The following is a 15,751-nucleotide window of genomic DNA, read 5'->3' on the forward strand; positions in this document are numbered from 1 at the left end:
GAGAGAGCACATGCAATCTTTACTGCTGCATTTATAGTATAAGAGACTATGCCCAACTGGATTAGTATCTTAAAGGCATTGGCATTTAAGGCATTTTTAAAGCAGTTATACTCTTCCCTTTGTAGTCATCATTTATCCATATTTTTTGAGTAACTACATATTTAATCTCACCACTAATCCCCATGTTGTTTTTTTCAGTAATTGTGATAGTTGAAAGCTAGTTTTATGCTAGGTTTCCCAAGCAAAGTTCCTAGCAGTTTGTGACTTTTATACTTCAACTGACATTCATTTGGATAGATATTAAATTTGGGATCTTATTTTTTTTCATTGACTACATTAAGTATAGCAAGCTGTTATCTAATTGTTTCCTGGCATAAAGCCTTGCTTTAAAAGGTTTGATATGTCATGTCTATTGAACAATCTCAGAATAGCATTTTAGTTTATAAACTCACTTTATTGAAAAAAACTCATAAATAAAAAAAAATCACACAACCAGATTAAGTTAGCCACACAAACACTTGCCCAGTCCCTAACTTGATATGTTTAAATAATTTGTATACAATTAGGATGACCATCCTATATCCTTGGAGCTTCTCTTAGGGTTTTCTACCTTCACTCTCAATTACAGCTTTATCCAGTGGCTCTCCACAAACAGGACAAAACACAACAGAATTGAAACCAGAAGACCAGTTGGCTTTGCATCATCTGTCAGGACTCATGTGTCCTTTTGTTTACATTCCATCTTTCCTCACCATCTAATACTATCTTTTCTTATGCTTTCTAATAAAAAACTTTATTTTAAAAAACTTACAAATAAAAAATTCACCCAAATTAATCAGACCCCAAATCAATACATCTCAGTGAACTTTTTTACAGTTTGAATTGTCATTTGGAATGGAATCTGTGTAGCTTCATATTGTGTTTACATTCTCATCATCGAATATATTTTAATGCACTTATCTACCTCCAAAACCACAACAGAACAAGAAGGGCTAAACATTAGGGGATGAGGAAAGACTGAATGTAAGTTAAGAGATACCTGTTAAAAGAGGTTATGAAGCTAATTATTTTTCTAGTTCTAACTCTGACATGGATTTTTCCAGGATAATATTTTAAATTTTATAGCTTTAGAGCCCCCCTTTTCCTTGTTCAGATACATTATAGAAAAATAGAGGTGTGCCCTCTAAGACTGTCTCCTTTACTCTTTGCTGCCCCTTTGTTGCCTTTTAGTTTACTTTATTATCTCAGGTTTGCATTTCTCCTCAATGTGATATTTTGTCCTAGAAAGAAGATATAATCTAAATAGTTTTGGTTCAAAGAGTCTAAGTAGTTGTATCCTTTCAGAGCTTATTAGGACTTCTTAGCTTACTCTCAAATTGAAATGTCTAAAAATTCCTTTCTGAACCTGGAAACCAATGATACATTAGTAGCATTTTGCAAGCTGAATGGTCACATCTGATATCCAAATACCATTCTAATTAAAAGACTCAAGATCTACATGGATAAAATTCTGAAAACAGATTAGAGACAATGAAGGTATAAAATGAGTCTAAAATATCTAGTTGTATCGGAAAGGATATAAATGCTTTAAAACATTATGCAGACATAACAGAATTACACAGAAGCCACAAAGGAGAGTGGCTTACTGACTAAAATCTGAGATCATTAGAAGAGAGAGGTGTGGGAGGACGCATGGCTTGGGAGCAGGCAGACACCCCTGTGGGAGATGCTGAACTATAGGGCAACAGGACCATGGTGCCTACGTAATGAAGAGATTGTGCAGTAAGGAGTCCTGTCATACAATTTCCTCAGCTCTGTCTAAAATCATCGTCTGCACCATAGCATCAAAGAGAACACGGCAAAAATTGGCATACATTGAGCATAGAGAATAGAAATCTAGATTTAGGAAATCTAAAGTTTTTGGAGAACTCTTTGGAAACTGTAGGGTTAACCATTCCCAGTCCTTACTCAGGGCTTGGAGACATTTGAATTCTAACCAGCCCTAGCAGAGAGGAGCCCACTTGAACAAAGTTAAATTAAATAAGCCTCCAAAGGGCCAAGTAAATATGCATATAACATACCTGCCAGAAAGAGAAGATTTTTTTATGTGACAATCAAATAGAGACACCAAATATTAAAATATTCACGTTTAACATCTAATAAAAATCACTACACATAAAACAATAGGAAAATATCATTTAGATGACTTTTCAAAATAAAGGTGGTGGGATGATAGAAAAAATATAGAAATGTTACTTGTTACAATATTACCACACAAGGAATTTAGAGAGCTTTTAAAATATGTTCATAAATTAAGCCATTGAATAAATGCAGTTAAGAGAAAATGTAACAGCAAAAAGAAATAAAACTTAAAATGAAACTCACTGGACAGATGTGAAAACAGATTCCAGAATGCAGAAGTAAAGTTCAGTGAGTGTGAACACAGCAATATAAGCTAATCAAGTTGGAACAAAGAGAAAGAAGCTGAATGCGGGAAACTGAAAGGAGTCAGGGGTTCTGCATCATTGGCTAACTGCCAGCCAGTTTACCTTTGTTACAAACAATGAGGTTGGACAAGATATAAGTAACATATGGTGGACATGAAATGTAGACAGAACTGTGCTCTACTGATATTTAGCTATAGAACTGTAAACAAGCCACAGTTGGGAAAACAGGTAAAACATTTTAAAAATTCGCTGAACTCTTGCTAAATTCTGTGAAAAACTAAACGTGTAAATTTAAGAAGCTCACAGACTCCAAGCAGAAGAAATTTAATAAAAATCAGACCAAGGCATTTCATAGCCTAATTGCTCAAACCCAGAAACCAAGAGAAAATGTATGGCAGATAGAGAGAACAAAGATACTTTGCATGGAAGGGAGCAAAGGATTGCTACAGATTTATTAGCTGGAATAGCACAAATCAAAGTCTAATTACTGAAATCTTTAATACACTAAAAAGAAAAAATGCCAACATATATTCTGTATAGCAGAAATATCTTTTAAAAATTGATTGTTTTTCAAAGAAAAAAAGTGGAAGAATTTTTCTGCAACAGAATTAGTATAATAAATAGTAAAGAAAATTCTGCAAGTAGAAGTGAAATAATAGTCATCATAGTTTAGGATTTCATATCCTCTTTTAGTAATTTTTAAATTAAAAATTTAAAAAATCAATAAGTAGAAAACAAGAATAGTACTCCATTATCGTGACTAGTTGCTGTTTATTCGAACAAATTGTCAAACACAGTAAGTGCACATTCTTTCTAGTGGACATGGAATTCTGTAAATATGATGTTCTGAACCACAGAAAAAAACTCAATAACCATAAAAATGTTTACATCATGTAAAATATGTTACCTGATTATGATGGAAATTAAATTATAAATTATACAGCTTGGAATCTAGAAAATCTCCAGATATTTGGAAATTAAGTAATATAAATAACCTGTATATTAAAAAATCACCAGAGAAATTTAAAAAATCATATATGGCAACATAGCAGAAACTTATCTACATTGAATCAAAATTTTTAGGATAGCTGGAGCTATCCTAAATAGCTACATTTAGAGGGAAATGTAATACTAAATATTTCTATTAGTAAATTGTAAAGCTGTCAAATGGCACAGACATTTGTCTTAAGATTGGAAAGAAAAAGAGCAGGGTAAAGCAAAACTAGCTAGGAAGGAAAAAATTAGTGAAAGAAAAACTCAACATTGATTTTTTTTTTGTACCTACTTGAGAGTGAGAAATTAGCATAAGGATGGAGTGATGGTATCAGTAAGAACCCTGTTTTTAGGTGAACGTTGAAGCATTGAAGGACATTTTGAGCAATTTCTGATGTGTCGTGTTTGTGCCCCTGTCCCGTTCCCCCACCTCCACCCCGTTATCTGTTTTAACAGCCTGGATGTCCTGGAACTCAGTTTGTAGATCAGGCTGGCCTTGAATGTACAGAAATACCCTGCTGCCCTTGCCTCTGTCCCCCTCCTCCATTGCTGCTCTTAAAGATATGCACCACCATGCCCAGCTTCATTCTGAGCAATTTTATACTGAAATAAACCCTGCAACTTGTAGCACACATTCTAGTAGGTCTTAATAATAAAAGCCCAGAGTCAGATATAAGGGGAAATGCGAAGAGCCTCTCAAGAGACTGAGTTCCTGTTTTTCTCCAAAACAATTCTATACAGTATTTTCTGAAAATAGAAGAGGGGGCCTTAAAAAGTGTTTAGTGGCTAAGAGCACTTGCTGTCCTCTCAGAGGTCCAGGTTTGAGTCTCAGTACCCCACCTGACAGCTCACAACTGTCCAGAACTCCAATTTCTTGTAATCCAATGGCTCTTTTGACCTATGTGGGAAGTAGGCATGGATATGGTGCATGACATACAATAGATAGAGAAAGTACTCATAAGATAAATTAATAAAACAATGAAAATAGAGGGAACATTTCCAACTCGTTGTGTTCTTATTTGAACATTATTACACTTGAATAAAAACAGACAGTTATTAAAAGAAAACAATAGGAGACTTCAAATTTTCATGGACTTTGATCTAAAATATTTACTAATATTTTAGAAAATCAATATATAACAATATACAAAAGGATAATGTGTTGTAACTAATTAGGGCTTGTTTCAGAAATGCAGGTTAGTGTATAATTTGAAAATTAATATTATGGTGGGTGTGGTGGCACATACCTTTAATCCCAACACTTGGGAGGCAGAGTCAGGTGGATCTCTGTGAGTTCGAGGCCAGCCTGGTCTATAAGAGCAAGTTCTAGGACAGGCTCCAAAGCTACAGAGAAACCCTGTCTCAGGAAAAAAAAAAATATTAATATTATGACCGAAAAGAGGAGAAAAATGGTATCTTAATATAAACTTCTTATACTAAAATTTGATTTCATTCATGTTAGACTTTCTCAGCAAACCAGTTTATTGCTTATTGCCTTTTTGTGCCAAATCTATTATATCTTGCCTGCCTGTGGTCCTGGAAAAGTGCGCTCTCATCCTCCAGTGCAGTGCTCAGCATTGTCACTAGAGGGCACAGGAAGGATTCTGAAAAAAATGGAGCTTTCTTTCCTTGGTTTCAGCCTGTCCTTTTCCCTTGTCTTGCAGACAAGTTCAGCAGTACCCTAGCAGTCAACTACTCAGTGGGATTTCAGTGATGCCAGTGAGGGGCTTCTTAGCTTAAACAGCAGCATCCTCATAGTTACTCCCTGCGTTCTACCTGTGTAACCACTCATTGCTGTGATTTCTGTCGCCCTACTCCCTCCTAAGTAGATACAGTAGCACCTACAAGAGGTTTCTGAGAAGTCCAGCCACCGCTCTAGTTGATTTTCTATTAACTTCCAAACAAGCTTTGCCCACCACCACCATTGCATGGGCATCTTTTGGGGGGGGGTCACACTAGTACCCCAGACAGTTAGTTCTCTACCTGCCAGCCTTAACCTACGGAACCAACGTTGTTTCCAAGCAATCCAGCAAGATTCTTTGCTCACTGGCCTGTTGTTGTTACCACACCTGCTTGAATGAGATCTGAAATAGAGATTTTAGGAGTGTTCCTCTATTGCAAACTGCTCACCAATGAGAATTCTTCCTCAGGTATAGGATAGAATTTTTCAGAGTTTTCTTTTAGCTCTACTTTTTGAATTCTTTTTAAAACTCAGTTAATTCTTTGTAAATACTGTTAATATTTCTTTAAACCTCCCCCCCTTTAAATTACATGCAATTTTTTTTCTGGATCCTGACTGACAAAGAATTGATTCAGATAATGATCCCAGGAGACAGACGCTCCAAGAAGGAGTTTTGAGAGGGGTTTTGGTTGTATTGAGTTCTTTGCAGTAGAGAAGTAAGAGCCTGCAGCTCATGACAAACCGAGGCATTGTAGTTAATCCTGGTATCGCCTGTGGCTGACTGTGACAAAGTGCCAGATGAATCCAGTACCTTGGGAGCACAATGGTGTAACAGTGATAGCAGCTACAGTAGCTACATTGTGATATGAACTAGAGTGTTGCTTGGGGAATCCTGTGCTACAGAGAGAAAGCTTTGACCTAATATTTTATTATTATGAACTAAAATATTTTAATAACTTTTAAATAATCACTACCCAATATAAATATTTAATATAGACAATCTGTTTTAAAATGGAAAGTTAGTACAATATAAGTGCCAAGTAAATAATTTAAAGCCACATGTGATAGCTCATACCTGTAATCCCAGCACTTGGGAGGTTAAAGCAAGAGAAATGACAAGTTCAGGAAAACGTTTTGCAAAATTTATGAAGATAATGACATAAACTATGAACTTTTAACTCTCATAATGATCAGTATAAGACATGCTAAGAATCCATTATATAATTTGATGGTTGTTTTAGTTAGGGGTTTTTAGAAGCTGCAGGAATTGCTTCAGCCTTTTAAGTTACCCACCCACTTGGCGTGGCCTCTTATATTATATATGCCGATGTAAGGTGCATATCCGGCCTCTCTTCCGGCTGCAAGATTCAGCTGCTGCTCCCCATTCGATCAGAGGCCTGTAATTTGTGAGTCTATCCCTAAATAAATAAGCCTTTAGTATACTAAATTCTGAGCTACTGTGGAATTTCTTTTAAGCATCCATCTTCATTCTATTGCTGTGATCAAACACCAAAACCATAAAGCAAGTTGGGGAGTAGAGGGTTTATATGGTTTAAACTTCCACATTGCTGTTCATCACCCAGCGAAGTCAAGACAGGAACTCAAGTAGGGCAGGAACTTGGAGACAGGAGCTGATGGAGAGGCCATGGAGGAGCGCTGCTTACTGACTTGCTTTTCCTGGCTTGCTCAGCCTGCCTTCTTATAGAACCCAGGGCCACCACCCCAGGGATGGCACCACCTACTATGAGCTAAGCCCTTCCCTGTCAATCACTGAGAAAATGCCATACAGCTGGATCTCATGGAACCATGTCTTCAACTGAGGCCCCTTCCTCTCCGGTGGCTCTAGCTTGAGTCCACACAAAGCTGATTAGTACAGTGATCTTTGATCTTAAGTGACAGATATTCCAGATACAAAAAATTTAATGTTATAATGATATTCTCAGTTAGTTAAAAGAATGTCCAAAAAAGTCTTCCCATTGAACAGTAGGTTAGATTATAGATTGTATCATATAATTTTTAATGATGAAAATATTTTGTTTCTTTCGAATTTGATTTTACCTTGAAAATTCTAGTGTTTTTTACTTCAAATTATTAGTTTTTGATATCATATTTGGCATTCTACAATATTTACTGCGTCTCTTTGTATTTCTTCTGCTACAGTATCAATGAGGGATTGAACTGAGAAAGCAAAATGCTCATAGTGGAAAGTGCCGGGGGATATTATGGGGTGTATCTAAATAAATAATCTTCAACTCTCCCTGCAAGGCTAATAGCATTACATAGAGTCCTGTGTTGAAACTGCCAGTTTTAAGGACTTATTTTCCAAAACCTGTTATTTCTTGAAATGGTATCCATAGGATTTGTATGAAGTATGGTTATGCATATGATCATTTTGATGTTGCTTTTGTAAGAAAGACCTACTATTAGCAGACAAGGCCTCACAAACACACCTGTAGGAAAAGTTGCCAGTAAAATGGCAGCTCGTTAAAAAAAAATATTATAAATGCTGCTCTCCCGCATGCTTCTGTCCTGTTGCCTGGAAACGCTAGCCCAAACAGTTGATACTGTTCAGTATTGTCTACTCCTACTTTCAGTTGACAGTTTCTTTAAACCAATAAGTTCTACATCAAATTGTTAGGATTTGATTCTCACAGAATTGCAGTGTAATTTTTCTCATTTTCCTTATCCACTGTTTTTATTTTCTAGGATTTAGGAAGTTTCACTAGTAAACTCCAAGATAGAATTTCCAGATATAAACATTAATATAAATCAGTTGTGGTTCTCATATGCTTGTGAGAATACAGAATGGTTCATCTTCTTAGGCAAATAGTTTGTAAATTTAAATATATCTACTTACGGACTTGTAAGTTTTTGTCTCCTTTAGTTATAGTAGCCAAAATTGTGAGATAGTCTCAGTGCCCATCAGTGGTAAACAGACCATGGAATATTGATATCTTTACAGAGGTGTTCTACTCATAAAGTAAGAGGGAGAGAAAGGGTTTCTCTGTAGCTCTGATTGTCCTAGAAGTCTCTTTTGTGACCAGACTGGACTCAAGCTCACAGAGGTGTACATGCCTGTATCCCAAGTGCTGGGATTAAAGGCATGTACCACCATACTCAGCCTAAAACAGAACTTTAACAACCCAATAAACTAAGTGAACCTAGTATTGCTATACAGAGCGCTCTACGCAGCAGCAGCAGCATACACATCCTTAGACGTCCTCAGGCCATGCATACTACCTGTAACAAATTTAGACATTTGAATATGTGAGATGTAATCTCTTCTGATGACCATAGTGAAGTGAAACTAATAACAGAATAAAAGTAGAAAAGTCTACAAATGTGTGGAAATTAGAACAGTAAACCTTTAAATAACAAGTGGCTAAAATTAGCACTTATAGTGGAATTGAGAACATACCTATACCAATAAAAATGAAGGTACAGCATACCAAAGCATACACGATGTAATGAAAGGTAAGCAGGAGAACAGTCACCAGGAAACTCTGAATTTCATACTTGAAGGCACTAAAAGGGGAGAAACTAGACCCAAAGTCAACAGAAGGGAGGATAGTCATGATGAGAGCAGGTATAATTAAATACAAAGTAGAAACATGATAAAGGAAATAAGTAAAACAGAAGTTTTGAAAATACTAACAATTTACAGAGCAACCTTAATGTCTGAAATGAGAAAGTAGAGATGTGGCTGCTGATGTGAGAGTTAGGACAGTACTGGGAATAGCTAACTATGCACTAGGCAATTGACTAGAAGCAAAACCCTACCAGGACTGAGTCATCAAAAAGTGAAAAATATATGAAGAAACCTTTAGCCATTGGAGAAACTGAAGCTGCAGTCAAAGCCTTTCAACAAAGAAGCATTTTGTACCGTATTTCTATTTAGTAGTACAAAATGCATTAGGTATAAAGGAAGAAATTGTCAAGTTAAAATTCAGAACTTGTGTACTTATGTCTATTATTAAAGGATTCCCCCCGCCTCGAGACAGGATTTCTCTGTGTTACAGTCCTAGCTGCCCTGGAACTAGCTCTTGTAGACCAGGCTGGCCTCGAACTCACAGAGATCCGCCTGCCTCTGCCTCCCAAGTGCTGGGATTAAAGGTGTGTGCCACCACTGCCCGACAGGACTGTTTTTTTAAAAGATGAAAAGAAAATCAGTAGAAGCCATAGATGGCTTATCTACTCAGAGTCTATGCTGCACAACCACGAGGACTGGAGTTTGGATCCCAGCACCCACGTATGAAGACAGGCATCTTGGGAATATCTAACTCCAGAAAAGATGACAGTGAGAAGGATGATTGCCAGGCTTTTTTGGCTTCCAGCCAGCCGAGGAAACTCAAGCAAAGTTCAGGGAGAGACCCTGTTTCTAAAGAACAGGCAGAGAATGATAAAAGGATATATTATTTTCTCATTTGGCCTTTCATCTATAAACAGGCATTGTACTTGCACATTCATGTCCTTACATGTTCACCATACATGTGCATCACACATATGAGTGCCCCCCAAAGTTAAAAAAAAAACAAATTGGTTTATTTTTTAAAAGAAAATTTAAGAGGAGATGCTGCCTGTTTTGTTTCTCTAATGCAAATTATCTCAGAGATGAGCGGTAAGAGGGCAAATGATAACAACAGGTTGTATTGGTTCTTATGCTATTTTTTCCAGCATGCTTAATATCTTGCCATCAGATAGCAGCAAGTAATTACAATAAATGAACACAGCTGAATGCTATACCTGAAGGGAATATAATACAAACCAGGGCACCTGTTTACTTTAACGTAGCCTCTGTTCTCTGTTTGATCATAATAGTTAGTCTTAGATAACTATTATTCCATCATTATGAAAAGAAAACATCTTTCTTATTCTAGTACTTTTTATTAGTAATTTAACATTTCTTTTTAATTGTAGTAATATTTCTAACTAGAACTATTTTGCATTTTGTAATAGTTTTTGAAAGGTTATCTCTGCCTCTGTTTATTCTGTAATGTATTTTGGTCACATGTGCGGAAGAAAGTGCTTTCAGCAAATCACATTTCATAGAAATGTATCTATGAATGTATTTTATGGGCATGTAATACATATCTAGAAAAAGGATTAAAACAGTTACTTCATGTTCCACAGTATTTACAACTATGGCACATCTTATAGTAGAATTTTTAAGTCATTCTTAGAGATGAAATGGTGATGTATTATACAGAGTTCTGATTGATTAGATTTGGTGATTTATTAACTATCAAGAACATAAAGAACTATAAATTAATTTTTAAAAGAGAAGACTGAAGACATGAAGAGATACTTTATAATAGTAAGTCCATATGGCTAGTGGTTTAGTTCTTTTTCTGTTGCTGTAATAAGTTACTGAAACTGGGTTGTTTATAAAGAAAAAATTTTGGGGGTGGGTGGCTTTTTTGGATTTTTGACTCATTAATCTGAATGTTTAAGAGCATGATGCTAGCATTTGCTTGGCTCTGGTAAGAACTTTGTAGCAGAAGGGAAAGTGAGTATGTGAACAAAAGGCATACATGTTCCAGAAAGTGTGAGAGAGAGAGTAGTTGGACTTTGTTTTTTTATGTTAACCAACTTTAAGAGTAGCTATAGAGTCTCACTGTGTAGCTGGGTTCGCCTTGTACTCACACTCCTGTTGTGTCTACGTCCTCTGTTTCCAGATTATAGACAGGAAACACCATGCCTGGCACATGACAACTAATTCAATTCTATAGGAATTATATTAGTCCCTTCATGAGTTTGGAGCCCATGACTAAATTCCTTGGATTTCTGTTTGTTATTATTATTATAGTTGTTATTGTTATTATTATTGGAAAAGGGGTACTTGTATGCTAAGTATGTGTGGATGTCACAGAACAACTTTTGGGAGGTGGTTCTCTCCTGCCACCTTGGGATTTGGGGACTAAACTCAAGTCTGCAGGCTCAAGTGGCTAATGCTTTTACCTACTGAGCCATCTCACTTGACCTAAATTACTTTCCTCCCTTTGAAAGCTTTATACAACATGCTTTGATCATATTTACCCCCTCCCTCATCTCTTAACCAGATTTACTTTTATCTCTTTTCTCTATTCACACAATTTTCTGTCCTTTTCCACTTCCCACCAAGACCCAATATATGCTGCCCCCAAATTCTTGAATGTGTGGTTTTCTGTTGGAGCACTGTTAGCTTAGCAGGGTTACATTCTAAGAGAAATCTGTCTTTCCCTCTCCCACAAGCTCACAGTTAACAATAGCTCCACAGTTAGAGATGGACTTTCATGCCCAACTCCCATTTTCATGTTGAAATTTAGTCTAGCCTGGGCTTCCCCAGTTTTTGTGTGTACTGTTTTAACCATTATGAGTTTGTATGTGTAGTTGCCCTATTATTCCCAGAAACACTTTCTTTGTATTCATCTATTACCCCTGGCTTTTACACTGTTTTCTGTCCCTCTTTGGCAATGACCCCTGAGCCTTGGTAATAGAAATGTGATATATGGTATATATATTCCAATTAAGGCTAAGCATTCTGCAGTTACTTATTTTCTGTGTTTATCACCATCTTCTATGAATAAAAGTTTCTCAGATGAAGTTTGAGAGATGCACTGATATAAGGGTATAAAGATTCAGCTTAGTACTTTCTCCATTCAATGAACTAGTAGTTGTAGTTTCTCCCCTAGAGCCTGGGACCTGTCTACCATAGGTTCTTGGCCTGATAATGGTGCCAGATATGAGTTTTCTTTTGTGGAGCAAGACTCAAATATCAAATATTGTCCGTGCCACTATTATACTAGTGAGCATGTCTTGCCAAGCCAATCATTATTGTATCTCTCAGGATTCATAACTGAGTATGATTGATGTTTAATTATGCCATCACCTCTTAACACTATTACATTGGGGGCCAAGCCTTAACCATCTGCAAATTGTAGTCGCCAGTCAGCATAGAAAATGAATGTTTAATCTTTTAATGCATTTATATGTTAAATATATGGTGAGGTGCTTTGAAATACTCAGTTTACTGGCAAAGGTTTTAAAACCTGATTAACAAATGTCTTATATGAACACACTGAAGAATTGATAATGGATCATTCCTATCAAATGAAGTTGCAAACCAGGCAATATACACTGTTTACTAGAAATACGTTATTTAGTTAGTATTACCAGAAAAACAGAAAGGAAGTCAACCTCCCAAGTATCTAGATGATGGTTACTTTGGGACTGGAAGGAATAAAAGGCTTATTGAAGCACACAAAGTACCTTTTATAGTTTTAGAAATGTTTTTTGTTTGGTTATGTTTGCTTATTGAGGCATTGTCTCACAGTGTAATCCTGACTGACATATGACTTGCTATTTAGACCTGGCTGAGATCTGACCTTGATCTCACTGCCTCTGCTGAGTTCTAAGTTATGTGTCAGCACAGGATGCTAGAGATATTTTCATTTTCACCTGAATTGATTTGCATTAATTTAAATTGTCAAGAGCATATTTTGTATACTTCTCTGTGTACCTCAGACTGAAACAAAAAATGAGAGTGATCCATTATATCACATGTCCTTAGGTACTATGATGTGAGAAGTGATCAGTGATTTAAAGTAGAGATTAGCTTTGGACATAGGGAATTATCTTATTGAGTGATGGTGGCAAAGATATGATTGTAGTCTGCTGAAGAGAAAATGAGGGGAGGAGGTAGGAACTGAGTAAATGGACCACTTTTCTTTGTCGAAAGGAGAAATGTACTAAGTAACTTGTACACACAAAATATGTAGAGATTATCAGCAAACTAAAGACAGTTTTTGAGATATTAAAGACAAAAGAGTAGGAGAAAAAATAGATTTTGATGCATTATGGGAGAAAGGGTAGAGTTTATAGTTAGTAGTTTGAGATGAGGATTAGCACTAAAGTCATCCTATTGTAGAAAGTACCATGAGCACCATCTTGTCCAACACCACTTAGAAAGGTAATGAATCCCAGCGAGGTGAAATACTTGTTCTAAATCATACCAGTAATAATAATAATAATAATAATAATAATAATAATAATAATAATAATAATTTCAGACTAAGAGAAAATTCTTGCCCCTTGGGTTGGTGCTGTTTTTATGATATTATTTGCAATATAGTTTGTTTATGAATTGGATTTTATATGGTCATTATATTTTGTAGTAAAATTCATTGCATATCCTGTTAACCTTTGATACTTAACAAAGTGGTTTAAAATGGCCATCATGTGTTATTTACTATGACTTCATGAGTTGCCTGGGTTTAACTGTCATCACTCCTGTGGCAGCCATTGACAGCCTAGCAGGCACTGGGGAAGCTGGTGTGACTCTGCCTTTATGTCTGGGATCCTTTTGGAGTTCCAGTTATTCAAGGGTCTAGCCTGACATTCCTTGCATGGTATGGTAATAGGAACATTCCAGGAGGATGGGAGATGGAAATATAGACTTCTAAACTTGTATAGTATGTTTGCCATTAAATTAGTAAAAGTAAGTTAAGATTTAAACTGAAGGGAAAAGCTCCTCATCTTTTTTTTTTTCACTGCAAACACTTTATAAAGATTAAAATCCTGCTTCCTTAAAACATAGAGTGTTAATGGGCATCTCAAGCTTTTTCTTTTCCTTTTTATGCTGCCTGCAATACCAGAGTGTTCTAGTGTTCTCCGTTGTCCAGCCCAGAATCATGCACAGCCATTTAGTTCTTTGAGGTGGGAGTTCATTTTTTCCTAAATACCTTTCTATAAAGATGGAATTCTGAAGTGTGTTTGTGCAGCTCAAAAATAAAGCTATATTAACTGAGGGAAACACTGGTCTCGATGCAAGGCACACTCACAGCAACATTTATGTTTGGTTGTCTTTTCTTTGTATATTATAAACATTTATTTAACTGTTGCAATTGGACATGAATTTCTGAAATGTATGCTCAACAGTAATCATCATCTTATTGGAAAAAAGTACAGTTATTGTATCAATGGATTCTCCCATATTTCATAGGCAATTCTAAGTTATAATTTTTAACTCTTCAGTTTCCTAGCAACTTTCTACTTAATATAAAGCAAAAATCTCTTGATCTCAGTGTAACAGCCATACCTGTCCTGGAACTCACTCTGTGGACCAGACTGGCCTCGAACTCACAGAAATCCACCTGCCTCTGTTTCCCAAGTTTGGGATTCAAGGCATGCACCACCACTGCCTACCTGATTGAAAGAATCTTAGCAATGTAGTTCATCAAATGAGAAACAAAAATTTTGATAATAAAAATAAGTATTATACTAAAAGAGGAAGCTATGTTTTAAAACTTTTGTATCCTCTAGGATCTAAAACAAAATTCCTATATTCTTTTAGAAAGATGCGTTTTAAATGATGGAGAAAATTCAGCACAATTACTTTATAGAATGTTTCCATAGCCATTATTTTTCTCAACCTATTATTTTTGTCATAATCATAATCTTTGTGGGTCTTTTTCACATTTTGGATATTATAAAAAGAGGTAAGTTTGAGTCTAGCCTGGTTTACATAGCCAGCCAGGGAGATATAATGAGACACCATCTTTCCCTACCTCAAAATGTATATGCCAAAAATTGATGCAATCTTTGTCATTTATGCCCTGATAAAATTGTAAGGGGTGATGAAGTCTGTTCCTGGTGAATTTATCTTTCCTTCTTGCAGTAGCAATATTGGGATTTTAAATGGTGATGGAGAGATGTCTCAGTGGTTAAGAGCAGGTACTGCTCTTGCAGAATCTAGATTTGATTTCTTGGACCCACAGTAGGTTGCTCACAACCACCTGTAACTCCAGCTTCAGAGGCTTCAACCTCCTCTTTTCAACTCTGTGGGTTCCTACACTCATAGACACACACACACACACACACACACACACACAAACGTAAAAGTTTAAAAATAAAATCTTTGTTAAAAATTGTGTGCCAGGAAATTAAGTCTTTATAGCACTAAACTTTAGGTTTTTTTTTATAGGTTTGAATTTCATGGTTATTTTCTGATCTTTATAAGATACAATTTGTTAAACCAGTTGTGTCTTTCATGTAGTCCTCTTAGACTGAACTTTATAGGTACTCTGAATAATTTATGTTTTAAAAAGTACTTTACAATTATATTTTTCTTTTCTCCTTAGGCACTACAAGGGCTCCCAGGGATGGGGAAGTTCCAGGGGTGGACTATAATTTCATTTCTGTTGAACAGTTCAAAGCACTGGAAGAGAGCGGAGCCTTGTTAGAAAGTGGAACGTATGATGGTATGTCTCCAAATATTAAAACTACCTCAAACTAGCCAGATGGCCAGAATTATTTCAAAGGGAATTTCATCAGTAAATTTGATTTTTTAAAAAAAATGTAATTTGGGAGGACTAGAGATATTGATCAATGGTTAAGAGCACTGGCTGCTCCTCTAGAAGGTTTGCTTTTGATTTCCAGTACCTACATGACAGCTAGAAACTGTGTGAAACTCAGTTGCAGAGGATCTGATGCTCTCTTTGGGCTTTTGTTGGGCACTACACACACAGAGATATACCTGAGGCAAAACAACTGTACACATAAAATAAAGATAAATCTTAATTTATTAGAAAATTGTTCTTTTGATTAGGAGATTCTTAATTTACTATTTAGGTGGTATTGGACAATAATGAGA

General features: G+C 36.1%; 1 protein-coding gene across 3 annotated transcripts in view; it reads left to right on the plus strand.

The window, feature by feature from the left end:
- Magi3 (membrane associated guanylate kinase, WW and PDZ domain containing 3) overlaps positions 1 to 15,751 on the plus strand; it is a 224,715-nt gene that overhangs the window by 106,648 nt on the left and 102,316 nt on the right. For all 3 annotated transcript variants that reach the window (XM_085677890.2, XM_085677889.2, XM_048442276.3), the window contains exon 3: positions 15,240 to 15,359. In XM_085677890.2, coding sequence (XP_085534016.2) covers positions 15,240 to 15,359 — 120 coding nt within the window. The remainder of the gene's footprint in view (positions 1 to 15,239; positions 15,360 to 15,751) is intronic.

This window comes from Myodes glareolus, chromosome 17 (genome assembly GCF_982192425.1).
Source record: "Myodes glareolus chromosome 17, mMyoGla1.1, whole genome shotgun sequence".
Lineage (NCBI taxonomy): Eukaryota > Metazoa > Chordata > Mammalia > Rodentia > Cricetidae > Myodes > Myodes glareolus.